The following is a 14,946-nucleotide window of genomic DNA, read 5'->3' as shown; positions in this document are numbered from 1 at the left end:
GTGCAGTAAGACTTACTTAGTGACTTACTTATCTCAGACATATCTATATCTAATTGTTGTACTAAGTAGAAGACTGAAGCATCAGTAGCCACTCCACTTATATAGGAGTTGCCGTTACGCTGAGCAGACAACTCACAGCAAATATTAGTTTTCGCACAACAGACACTACTTCATTCATTTGGTGCTAGCCTTGGTTATTTGAAACCAGGCTGATTGTTGTCTTACACACTGCCTCTAATAATGACTTTTAAAGAACCTGTACTATCTTACGATAATGAAGGCTATGTCTCTAACATACTAAGGACTTGAGATTTGCTGCAACAGCAGCATATAATATTATAGTTACCATTTAGCTGAAAAGTCTAGTTTAGTGAAAATGACGTGTTTTGACTCAAATACATGTACTGAATAAGTTAAGAATCTGATAATTTGTTAAAATCTTAACCCAATGATGTTTGTGGACTTCAATAGAGTTATATACTATAGTGAGCATGACATGGCTATCACAAACAAAATATACTACGGTATAAAATCTAGCATCAAAGGTAGAGTTTTGAAATAATCGATAGTCAAGTAGGTTGATTTCTAAGAATACAGTTACCTATTAACAATAAAGCTACTTATTAATGATAGAGCTACTTATTACCAATAAAGCTATCTATTAACAATAGAGCTCTCGATTAACAGTATTAACCATGAAGCTGTATATTCAAAATCGAGCTACCTATTAACATTAGAGCTGTTTATTAACATTAGATCTGTCTATTAACAATAGAGCTAGCTTTCAACAATAGAGCTACCTACTAATAATAGAGCTACCTATTAACAATAGAGCTACCTATTAACAATAGAGCTACCTATTAACAATAGAGCTACCTATTAACATTTGGGCTGTCTATTTACAATAGAAAAAACTCAATAGATTTAGGATTTGGGAAAACGATTTGGGAAAGATCACAAATGAAAGCATACCATTATATCCGGAACATTTAATTATAAATATTCTACAAAAATGCATATAGGTTGAGCAGTGCTAAATTTGGCATAGCGGATGGCATTAGAGACACCTCATTTCCTTTTTGTTCTAAATTCCGTACATTCTGAGCAATACTTTGGCTGCACGTTGTTAAATTGAACCTAACACTTTTATTTGTATGAAATATATAAATATGAAAAAATATTTATAATATTAAATCAGATAATCATATTATAAGTAAGTCTTACAATGCAGCTAACTGAGTCCAAGAGCTTTTATCTAAATGTTCTTGTTAATTTGGAAAAATCCATATTTCTAACCACTGCTACTAAAAAGTTGTATAACCTTGGTTTCGAAAGAACTTTTTGCTTTTCATGCCTGATGTGATCACAGATACAAAATTATTGTACAAAACAATTTGTGCATGAATAAAGAGCTAATGAAAACACGAGTCCACAGATTCCCATTGTCAGACACTAATAATCTAGCAGGGGTGGAGCAACTTTTACAGTTAATAACAATCTTAAATATAGAGACACAGACACTTAGAGAAATTTAAGGTCTTTACATAGAGACCTTATTTATAGAGTGTTGGTAGGAACTCTTTCACGGACAGTGTGTCCTATAGCCTGAGGATATGGTCTAACAGAAAGTTAACATGGGTGCCCTTCCTAATACTTCAAATGTGTAGATCTATCTAGTGTTGTAGCTAATAGTTACTCGTAGTGCATCGGCAGCTCCTCCAACCCCTCCATCTCTCGCTGGATCCACTCATCCAGCATCTCATTCTGCTCTACAGTGAGGTCTGATTTCCATCCACCAGTTTTGCCTACAGATAAGGTTTGTTAGTGTAACCTTGACAATAGAAGATAGAATATGAATTCCACTTATGCCATCACCTTTACTGTCCAACCATGGACTATAGTAAAATCAAATTTTAAAACCCAATCTCAAGAAAATTAACATTCAAGTTTTACTAGATTGCTTTTTACCTTTTCTATAGACTGGATGGTTACTTCCTAATTCCTTCTTTTTATTTTCAAAGGTGTTGCCAGTTACAATAGTTTCCAATTGTTGAGGAGACAACTTTACATCAAGGAGCTCGGCTATTCTTTCAACATTTGATTTTAGATCCTGTAATAAATGAATAACTTTGTTAAGATAACACAACTCCTAAAACGCAAACCTTTCCAAAAGCTAAACCAACATGATTGTCAGAAGAAACTACTTGTACTATTGCTAGTATATCGACTGTGCCATAGTATAGACATGCTTGCAAACTGAAAAAAATACATAGACAAATATATTTCTTCAAGTATTAAAACAATACAACTTCTATAATACAAAAAAGAAAATACAAAATACACAGTAGCAAGTTTAGAGATGACATGATATATACAGTACATGATTAGTAGTAAGTTTATAGATAACATGATATATACAGTACATGATTAGTAGTAAGTTTATAGATAACATGGTATATACAGTACATGATTAGTAGTAAGTTTATAGATAACATGATATATACAGTACATGATTAGTAGTAAGTTTAGAGATGACATGGTATATACAGTACATGATTAGTAGTAAGTTTATAGATAACATGGTATATACAGTACATGATTAGTAGTAAGTTTATAGATAACATGATATATACAGTACATGATTAGTAGTAAGTTTATAGATAACATGGTATATACAGTACATGATTAGTAGTAAGTTTAGAGATGACATGATATATACAGTACATGATTAGTAGTAAGTTTATAGATAACATGATATATACAGTACATGATTAGTAGTAAGTTTAGAGATGACATGGTATATACAGTACATGATTAGTAGTAAGTTTAGAGATGACATGATATATACAGTACATGATTAGTAGTAAGTTTATAGATGACATGGTATATACAGTACATGATTAGTAGTAAGTTTAGAGATGACATGGTATATACAGTACATGATTAGTAGTAAGTTTAGAGATGACATGATATATACAGTACATGATTAGTAGTAAGTTTATAGATAACATGGTATATACAGTACATGATTAGTAGTAAGTTTAAAGATGACATGATATATACAGTACATGATTAGTAGTAAGTTTAGAGATGACATGGTATATACAGTACATGATTAGTAGTAAGTTTAGAGATGACATGATATATACAGTACATGATTAGTAGTAAGTTTAGAGATGACATGGTATATACAGTACATGATTAGTAGTAAGTTTAGAGATGACATGATATATACAGTACATGATTAGTAGTAAGTTTAGAGATGACATGGTATATACAGTACATGATTAGTAGTAAGTTTAGAGATGACATGGTATATACAGTACATGATTAGTAGTAAGTTTATAGATAACATGATATATACAGTACATGATTAGTAGTAAGTTTAGAGATGACATGGTATATACAGTACATGATTAGTAGTAAGTTTATAGATAACATGGTATATACAGTACATGATTAGTAGTAAGTTTAGAGATGACATGGTATATACAGTACATGATTAGTAGTAAGTTTAGAGATGACATGATATATACAGTACATGATTAGTAGTAAGTTTATAGATAACATGGTATATACAGTACATGATTAGTAGTAAGTTTAGAGATGACATGATATATACAGTACATGATTAGTAGTAAGTTTATAGATAACATGATATATACAGTACATGATTAGTAGTAAGTTTAGAGATGACATGGTATATACAGTACATGATTAGTAGTAAGTTTAGAGATGACATGATATATACAGTACATGATTAGTAGTAAGTTTATAGATGACATGGTATATACAGTACATGATTAGTAGTAAGTTTAGAGATGACATGGTATATACAGTACATGATTAGTAGTAAGTTTAGAGATGACATGATATATACAGTACATGATTAGTAGTAAGTTTAGAGATGACATGGTATATACAGTACATGATTAGTAGTAAGTTTAGAGATGACATGGTATATACAGTACATGATTAGTAGTAAGTTTATAGATAACATGATATATACAGTACATGATTAGTAGTAAGTTTAGAGATGACATGGTATATACAGTACATGATTAGTAGTAAGTTTAGAGATGACATGATATATACAGTACATGATTAGTAGTAAGTTTAGAGATGACATGGTATATACAGTACATGATTAGTAGTAAGTTTAGAGATGACATGATATATACAGTACATGATTAGTAGTAAGTTTATAGATAACATGATATATACAGTACATGATTAGTAGTAAGTTTAGAGATGACATGATATATACAGTACATGATTAGTAGTAAGTTTATAGATGACATGATATATACAGTACATGATTAGTAGTAATTTATAGATGACATGATATATACAGTACATGATTAGTAGTAAGTTTATAGATAACATGATATATACAGTACATGATTAGTAGTAAGTTTAGAGATGACATGGTATATACAGTACATGATTAGTAGTAATTTATAGATAACATGATATATACAGTACATGATTAGTAGTAAGTTTATAGATAGCATGATATATACAGTACATGATTAGTAGTAAGTTTATAGATAACATGATATATACAGTACATGATTAGTAGTAAGTTTAGAGATGACATGGTATATACAGTACATGATTAGTAGTAAGTTTAGAGATGACATGATATATACAGTACATGATTAGTAGTAAGTTTATAGATGACATGGTATATACAGTACATGATTAGTAGTAAGTTTAGAGATGACATGGTATATACAGTACATGATTAGTAGTAAGTTTAGAGATGACATGATATATACAGTACATGATTAGTAGTAAGTTTAGAGATGACATGGTATATACAGTACATGATTAGTAGTAAGTTTAGAGATGACATGGTATATACAGTACATGATTAGTAGTAAGTTTATAGATAACATGATATATACAGTACATGATTAGTAGTAAGTTTAGAGATGACATGGTATATACAGTACATGATTAGTAGTAAGTTTAGAGATGACATGATATATACAGTACATGATTAGTAGTAAGTTTAGAGATGACATGGTATATACAGTACATGATTAGTAGTAAGTTTAGAGATGACATGATATATACAGTACATGATTAGTAGTAAGTTTATAGATAACATGATATATACAGTACATGATTAGTAGTAAGTTTAGAGATGACATGATATATACAGTACATGATTAGTAGTAAGTTTATAGATGACATGATATATACAGTACATGATTAGTAGTAATTTATAGATGACATGATATATACAGTACATGATTAGTAGTAAGTTTATAGATAACATGATATATACAGTACATGATTAGTAGTAAGTTTAGAGATGACATGGTATATACAGTACATGATTAGTAGTAATTTATAGATAACATGATATATACAGTACATGATTAGTAGTAAGTTTATAGATAGCATGATATATACAGTACATGATTAGTAGTAAGTTTATAGATAACATGATATATACAGTACATGATTAGTAGTAAGTTTAGAGATGACATGGTATATACAGTACATGATTAGTAGTAAGTTTAGAGATGACATGATATATACAGTACATGATTAGTAGTAATTTATAGATGACATGATATATACAGTACATGATTAGTAGTAAGTTTATAGATAACATGATATATACAGTACATGATTAGTAGTAAGTTTAGAGATGACATGGTATATACAGTACATGATTAGTAGTAATTTATAGATAACATGATATATACAGTACATGATTAGTAGTAAGTTTATAGATAGCATGATATATACAGTACATGATTAGTAGTAAGTTTATAGATAACATGATATATACAGTACATGATTAGTAGTAAGTTTAGAGATGACATGGTATATACAGTACATGATTAGTAGTAAGTTTAGAGATGACATGATATATACAGTACATGATTAGTAGTAAGTTTATAGATAACATGATATATACAGTACATGATTAGTAGTAAGTTTATAGATAACATGATATATACAGTACATGATTAGTAGTAAGTTTATAGATAACATGATATATACAGTACATGATTAGTAGTAATTTAGAGATGACATGATATATACAGTACATGATTAGTAGTAAGTTTATAGATGACATGGTATATACAGTACATGATTATTAGTAAGTTTATAGATGACATGATATATACAGTACATGATTAGTAGTAAGTTTAGAGATGACATGATATATACAGTACATGATTAGTAGTAATTTATAGATGACATGATATATACAGTACATGATTAGTAGTAATTTATAGATGACATGATATATACAGTACATGATTAGTAGTAAGTTTATAGATGACATGGTATATACAGTACATGATTATTAGTAAGTTTATAGATAACATGATATATACAGTACATGATTAGTAGTAAGTTTAGAGATGACATGATATATACAGTACATGATTAGTAGTAAGTTTATAGATAACATGGTATATACAGTACATGATTAGTAGTAAGTTTATAGATGACATGATATATACAGTACATGATTAGTAGTAAGTTTATAGATAACATGATATATACAGTACATGATTAGTAGTAAGTTTATAGATAACATGATATATACAGTACATGATTAGTAGTAAGTTTAGAGATGACATGGTATATACAGTACATGATTAGTAGTAAGTTTAGAGATGACATGATATATACAGTACATGATTAGTAGTAAGTTTATAGATAACATGGTATATACAGTACATGATTAGTAGTAAGTTTAGAGATGACATGATATATACAGTACATGATTAGTAGTAAGTTTATAGATAACATGATATATACAGTACATGATTAGTAGTAAGTTTAGAGATGACATGATATATACAGTACATGATTAGTAGTAAGTTTATAGATGACATGATATATACAGTACATGATTAGTAGTAATTTATAGATGACATGATATATACAGTACATGATTAGTAGTAATTTATAGATGACATGATATATACAGTACATGATTAGTAGTAAGTTTATAGATGACATGATATATACAGTACATGATTAGTAGTAAGTTTAGAAATGACATGATATATACAGTACATGATTATTAGTAATTTATAGATGACATGATATATACAGTACATGATTAGTAGTAATTTATAGATGACATGATATATACAGTACATGATTAGTAGTAATTTATAGATGACATGATATATACAGTACATGATTAGTAGTAATTTATAGATGACATGATATATACAGTACATGATTAGTAGTAATTTATAGATGACATGATATATACAGTACATGATTAGTAGTAAGTTTAGAAATGACATGGTATATCATACAGTAAGTGATTTTACTAATCTGCTACTTTCTGAGGTTGCTCCCATATGATTACCTTTTTCATATCCTCAAACTGTAGGGTCAGCATGTTGGGGTTGTTTCTGTATGGGTACCACTCTTTAAGGAACTTGAAGTAGCTTCCAGGAATAACTATAACAAAAAGTTTGCAGTTAAAACTACATTTTTCCTTATAATTATTTAAAGAATTGAAAATGATCTCAAATTGATTTATTTCCTATAAGAATGATTGCCATTAATAACAAAAAGAATGAAATTATCTGTTATTGCACACTAACATCACAAAAAGTAATAACTTATTGTTAGATTAAGACTTGTAACACTAAATAAACATATTTTAGTATACTGTCTGGAAATAGAACAGTGATGCCTTTCTACAAACATTTCATTGTGCAATCTATGAGCAGCTTTTAAAAACAAGCCAACAGATACCTGCAGATTTGTAAAACCTAAGGTCATACTTTCTATATATCCCGACAATACTCTTACCCAAGTACCATACAACCACTTTCAACACACGATACCAAGTGCCATACAATCACTTTCAACAGACGATCCCAAGTACCATACAATCACTTTCAACAGACGATCCCAAGTACCACACAATCACTTTCAACACACGATAACAAGTACCATACAATCACTTTCAACACACGATACCAAGTAACATACAATCACTTTCAACAGATGATACCAAGTACCATACAATCACTTTCAACTGACCACTATTGAGCTATCACCATTCTAAGCAGTATCCTTACCATTTCCCTCCATGAACCAATAGAAGAATTCATTCCAGCTGACATTTGGAGCAATAGCTCCCATTTTTTTCAAAAACGGAAACATGCTGCATACAACATCTTTAGGATTTCTATAGCAATGTATCACCTACAAATTAAACCGACACATATTGCATGAAGATTGCCTTCTCAATCATCTTTGCTCAGTTACATGAGCTGCGAACACACTGCAAAGGAGCCATTGTTTCGGAGTTGCTGTGTTCACCTGTGTAGAAGACATCTTTATAGCTGTATCATGAAAGGAGAATCAACTAGCATATCCTTAGATGTACCTTTAGTTATGAAAACCTTTCATTGTACAGCCAACTTTCAACTTTTATGTCATCATGAACTACTTAAATATTCATATTGGTACAAGGGTCTACATTGCAGGTATATCTGTTTTCTGTCACAAAAAAACATCACATTCATAAGTTTTTTTTAATATTTCGGTTACCTGAGGGTAGATCTTTCAATTGTGATTAGGAATGAAACCGCGCAGGCAGTAATAAAACATTGTCGTACAGGCTAAAAACCAGTGGTTTACATGTATTTTTTTATCCTGTAAAATGACAGCCATCCAGTTGTTTTATGTATTGTGAGGCTTCAAGAGCATCCCAGAAAGAACTCTCACTTTATGTCCTGTTCAGTACGTTAGTGTTAATCTTACAATATCGTTTGTTGATAATGGTTGATATCGTTTGTTGATAATGGTTGATATCGTTTGTTGATAATGGTTGATATCGTTTGTTGATAATGGTTGATATCGTTTGTTGATAATGGTTGATATCGTTTGTTGATAATGGTTGATATCGTTTGTTGATAATGGTTGATATCATTTGTTGATAATGGTTGATATCGTTTGTTGATAATGGTTGATATCGTTTGTTGATAATAGTTGATATCGTTTGTTGATAATGGTTGATATCGTTTGTTGATAATGGTTGATATCGTTTGTTGATAATGGTTGATATCGTTTGTTGATAATGGTTGATATCGTTTGTTGATAATAGTTGATATCGTTTGTTGATAATAGTTGATATCGTTTGTTGATAATGGTTGATATCGTTTGTTGATAATGGTTGATATCGTTTGTTGATAATGGTTGATATCGTTTGTTGATAATGGTTGATATCGTTTGTTGATAATAGTTGATATCGTTTGTTGATAATGGTTGATATCGTTTGTTGATAATGGTTGATATCGTTTATTGATAATGGTTGATATCGTTTGTTGATAATGGTTGATATCGTTTATTGATATGGTGATCGTTTGTGATAACATTGTTTACACTATCATAAACCCATCCGCGTTCACATTGGCAAATGGTCGGTGACATAGTCTTCTCATTATACAATGCGGTCGCTGAAATTATTAAATACTAACAATAACCATCGTTGAAGAGTTACAAATTACACAGACATTCGTCGATGTTTGGCGAAATATCAGGAAAGTTTGACAGCTTCAATATTTCCTGACATATCTGCATTGCCTCGGCCATGTCATTGGTTTATGGCACGCGTAGCTGAGAAATAATCGCCGAGAAGACAATACAAACACACAATAATACAGTGTATACAAGTCTTTAATGGGCTATGTAATACCAGTATTGATATGAGTCATTACTTCTTTTAAAGAAAACATTGAATGCGACAGATAAAAGACTGTATGTAACCCAATTTCAAAAATTATGTTGGATAATAATAAAGCAACCGGAGTAGTTTCACAGACTAAGGTCGTATGACTAAAATAGTGAAGGGTTTCTTTTTGAAGTTTCAAAAATTTGAAAGTTTAGTAATGATCAGGTACTTGAAGTTTACTTTCCTATATAAAACTAAAATTCTATTAAATTTGAATATATCCAATTATTGTGAGAGGATGTGATAGCATTTAAAAAATAAAGTATTAGTGCAATTCAGTTGCTACTACATAGCTGCAGCTGAAATTTGCTGTACTAGTTCTGTTCGAGTGTCTTCTATACTAACTGTTATATGAAGATTAATTGTTTTTTAAAAGAAAAGCTTTGTTCAAAGAGTAAAGTATTTGTAGTTTACATGTTTTCATGCATGAAAATACTGTAAAACTTCTATTTGACTGCCACCTCTATTTAAGTGCCACTATGGGAGAGGGGTTGAAAAATAGAGCGTCATACTTTTATTGAATGGCACTTTTATTTGACCACCACTACAGTATAAGACATTCTTAATCTTCACGAACCCATAATAGCAAGTGATCAATAGAAAAATGTCCACAACTTGTGCTAATAATGACTCGACTACATCGATAATAATTAATTAATTCATTGTTTCTGTTCGTGCCAAAGCCCGTTTTCTAACTCTTAATCTTTAGGTTTTTTCATAAAAAAACTTTGATTGCAACGCCATAGAAATAATTAGTAAGTGTATCAGGCTAATAGTAGTTCCTTGTTTTTAATATGGTCTTGATACTTCGACGCATGTAAAAATGTGTTAGCTATTACGATGCTCTGGACGACTTGTGATAGGTGTACATCCGGCTGAAAGTTTAATTTTATTTTCGCGAAAAGTTTTTCAAATAGAAATTCGCAAGTTTTGGCCTGCTAGAAAAGTTGTTTGGATGCTGATGACAACTGGTACTGCAGTGCAGGTCAGCAGTCACTGTGAAAGGTATTGGACAGCTATTAGACGGTGAAATGGTTCCATATAAAAGCAACTATCAGAATGCAACCTGCGAAGCAAATGATGCAAATATTACCATACGCAAATATTTCTGCATGCATTATAATTATGGCTTATGTCACTTGTTCTTGAATATATATATTTGTAGCATTTGACAGATGATTATTATAAAACATAAATTTGCATATTTATAGCATATTATTTATATTTATTTATTATAGCACATTATTATTTAGCAGCTTACAATGGATCGGCACTCATAACTCTGGTTCTATTGCACACAAAAAGCCGGCTTTGGCCGCAAACTGCAGCAAACAAATTGATGAGTGCAATGTTTTTATTCAACCTTATTAAATATAGCTATGAAAGGAAAATATGCCTTCAAATTTGAAATGAAATGACTTTCAAGCTCCAACAAATTGCAACGCAGGCTATAAAATCATTGTAGGTTAATTGGAAGCAATAGATATCAACTTGTAGAGACATGTATCAGCTTCCTCATGCATATTTATTTAGAGCGTTATAGTACGACAAATTGGAGATAAGTTAGCAAATTTCTTACAACTAAGAGGGTTAATGTCGCACCACCCAAAAAAGAGTGGAAAATATGGGCTACATTCGATTCACCCGTAAATGGATTAAATTTATCTTCTCAACATTCTAACAAGGTACTTGAATACAATTTCACCCTTTATTTGAACGTCACCTCTAATAGAGCGAAGGAAAGGATTGAAAAATAGAGCGTCATGGCGTTCAAATAAAGGTTATGGTTGGTTACCAAGGAACTGTCTTCAAAGCATGAAAACACAGAGTGGGTGAACCATCATAGATAATTTATTTTAAAAGAAGGACATACCTTGACCTTCCCCTCTCTCACCATAGGAGAGAACAAATCCAACGGCAAGTGAGATACAAAAATCCTTGGGCTCGGCCGTTCAAAGCCTGAATTACCTGTGAACAAAAAGTCGAGATGATATGATAAGAGCTTCATGAAATGGCGATTTAATTGTTTGATGACAATTTCTAAAGTGGACGATTTGAAAATCATCACCATTTATGGAGAAATAGAGAATCGTGTTAATGATATAATCACGTAATGGCAATTATATCTCACACCTGACAAATTTCAGAGTGAGGGATACTGCATCTAAAACGCGCTGACCTTCTAGTCTTTAAAATAGGCTCATTCCAAGGCCTTCCATGCACAAGAGCATTCATGAAGTAAATGATTCTATTTGCCATGAACACATAACAGTTTTTTTTAAGTTGTAATATACAAAAATATTAACAAAGGTTTTACAAGTTTTTACATAATTATAAAACCGCGAACCATCTATTTACAATATCAAAATGTCTGGTGATTTTTACAAAATGTGAAGCTTTAGATATGATTGATAAACTGGAAACAGAGTTTGAACGTTGAAGTGAAGTCATGATACGTTTCATTAGGGAATACAGAAGACTTACAACATTACTAGATATAAAGCAACTAACCTGTGAAGCCTTTTACTCCTACCATTTCAAATGGAATCACTGCCTTCATCGACGCAAGATTTCTTGGAATCAAACCTAGTTCCTTGTAAATAGATACGACAATCTCAAAGGTAAAGTTGGTGCCTAAAATCAGGTAAAACACAAATGAAAGTAGGTCTGCTCTATGGACTGTAATCTTGGACTGGATATTTCTATTGTTTATTTTTACCAATATTCTTATGCAATTCTCTGATACATTGTTGTGTTTTACTTCTCACAAGACAGGCACATAGGAGTCACTTAGACAGCCACCAGAAACACTTAGCTACAGATATATTTATGGTATTTTAGGTCCAACTGGTGACATCTGGTGATGAGGAACCAGATGCTGACTACAGAGTGTTCTCTAGGAACAGCGCTAGTATAGCAAAAGTAAGTAGGTTAAATGTAGGTGAGACTCGGGGACAAATAATAATAAAAAACAGTTGTGCAACCTCAGAGTTCCTTAAAGGTTGATTTGCAACAAAATTCACATTACAGTTATTTGGTATCAAAAGATTCCCCATGTCTTACTCTGCTGTGTTGTAGGAGCAAAATATGTGGAAATGTGATTACAAACTATTAAAAGTTCAAAAACGAACAGTTAATCGCAGCCATCACGAAAACGCCGTAGACTTGAAAACAGTTGTTTAATTGTATATACATCACCATAGCAACAGTGCAGTATAAAGGCCAGGACTTGCCCCATTAAATACTCACATGTAACAACGTCGTGTAACTTACGCAACATTGTGAACAACTGAGCTTACAAGCAGAGATAAACCACTTAGAATGATATTTTTGAGTTTCTGCAAAATGAAGTTAGTGCGGGAAGTCTGGGGTTCGTTAAGAGCAGCACTCCGGGGCAGCTCAATTAGAGATTTTACAGTACATTGTATATCACTCACCACGGAATAGTTGTTGTCTTAAAATGCGTTAAATGTTTAAAACATCTTAAAAATTGTTGCAATTAAACGTATACGTTGTCTTAGCTAAAGCACTATTGTGTCACGCAGAGAAACTATTAATCGTTTGACCTAAACACAGAATACATTCAATAAGTACATTCAATACACTGCTTTTTAGTTAGTTTACTTGTTGTGGCACCTTGTGGAAAACATATTGTAAAATATGACTATTGATTACCACAATAAAGATTGCTCATATATATAAGTATCCATTCAAAAAGCGTTAGTGATATAGTGATATACAATGTACCGTAAAACCTCTAATTGAACTGCCTCGGAGTGCTGCTCTTAACAAATCCAGGGAAGTCTACGAATTTAGCTCAAGTGCAACAACCTTACGGCCAGCCGTCATACAAGCGTATCAATAAACCATCGTCTACGCAATGCAATAGCTTAGAATGTGTCCTTGTTCCCGGACAACATGCAAATTCAACCACATTTTGCTTCATGAAAGCCTATTAATCGTGCTACATAAGAGTGAAAGTAGTAAAACAAACAAAGATCCTACTTCATACCTGTTTTAGGGTAGGTCACTATTATGACATCATCAGGTCTGAAATTTTCATAACTTTCGCATTCCTTAATCTTTGCCATATTGTGCATGAAGGAGGTGAACCAGTATCCTTTGTACTGAAAGGGGTTGAGCAGTCCATACTTCTCATGACCAAATCCTAAATAAGATATTATCAGACTCATTGTAAAAGGAGGATAACTATTAAATTAGCTGTAAGCAATCGAAAGAGAAGATTTGAAGCAGTTATGAACAAATATAATATGATCACAATTTCCAATTTCAATTTGAAGCACATCTAGATATTGGAGAGAAGGAAATTGAGTAGAATTAATTTTTTAAGCCTGGTAGATTTAGCTGTAATTCAAACTATAACAAATGTAATTGCGCTGTCATAAGAACAGAAAGTTCTAGAACTATGGTAACTTCCTGAGTTTGTCTCCGACTTGTGAGCATACCTGCCAACTCTCACGCATTGGACGTGAGACTCACGCAATCACCCCAAAGAAAAAATGAGAATGCGTGAGAAAGGCGTGAGATTTTTGCCCCAATTTCCACAATTTTATATATACTATCATTGATACATCAATTGCCCCAAAACCAAATCTCAAGCATTGCCCCACTCTTGGGTTGGCAGGCCTGCTTGTAAGTCCACTTCTTACCAAACTCAGTTCAGATATGAGCAGTTGGAAAACTTGAGTTTAGTTGATTTGATTACTTCCTAAAAATCATCATCATAGATGACATGTTCTAATAGTTTTTTGTCTAGGTTTAGAATTTTGACCCTCGTGATGACAGCTATTTTTCAGACCTTCAGATGACAGCAGCTTTCATGATGACAGCTGTCATGTTGACACACAACACCCTTATTCGTTTGCCATTATCTGTGAGGTAATTGAGCTCAGCTTACTTAGGATATACACATCAAGTCTCTTTCACCCACTGCTTATATAGTGCTGCAGTAAGCCGTTTCAACTATTACACTACCCAAATTCCAGTAGAGAACATTTTAAACTTACCTAATCGGATCTTGAAGCGCCGAAAAACTTGTAAGAAAGACAAAAACTTCAGTAACACGTACATCTTCAACTCGACTAGTAAACCCATATCTGCTACAGCTGTATAGCAGGTATTAACTGCTACCAATGGTGAAAGTTCTACAGTAACGCCTCCGTGTGTTGGGTCCACACTTTTAT

General features: G+C 31.8%; 1 protein-coding gene across 1 annotated transcript; it reads right to left on the bottom strand.

Moving 5' to 3' along the window:
* Positions 1-1,131: 1,131 nt before the first annotated feature.
* On the bottom strand, positions 1,132-14,946 carry LOC137387430 (amine sulfotransferase-like). Its single transcript, XM_068073854.1, has 8 exons — positions 14,770-14,946; positions 13,755-13,910; positions 12,254-12,376; positions 11,616-11,710; positions 8,085-8,211; positions 7,361-7,455; positions 1,969-2,110; positions 1,132-1,805 (listed from the first exon to the last, which is right to left on the bottom strand). The coding sequence occupies exons 1-8, from the start codon at positions 14,855-14,857 to the stop codon at positions 1,693-1,695; spliced, it is 939 nt and encodes a 312-aa protein (XP_067929955.1). The 5' UTR covers positions 14,858-14,946; the 3' UTR covers positions 1,132-1,692.

This window comes from Watersipora subatra, chromosome 2 (genome assembly GCF_963576615.1).
Source record: "Watersipora subatra chromosome 2, tzWatSuba1.1, whole genome shotgun sequence".
Lineage (NCBI taxonomy): Eukaryota > Metazoa > Bryozoa > Gymnolaemata > Cheilostomatida > Watersiporidae > Watersipora > Watersipora subatra.
Note: the sequence above shows the minus strand (reverse complement) of the source record. Positions and strands in the feature narration are given on the sequence as shown.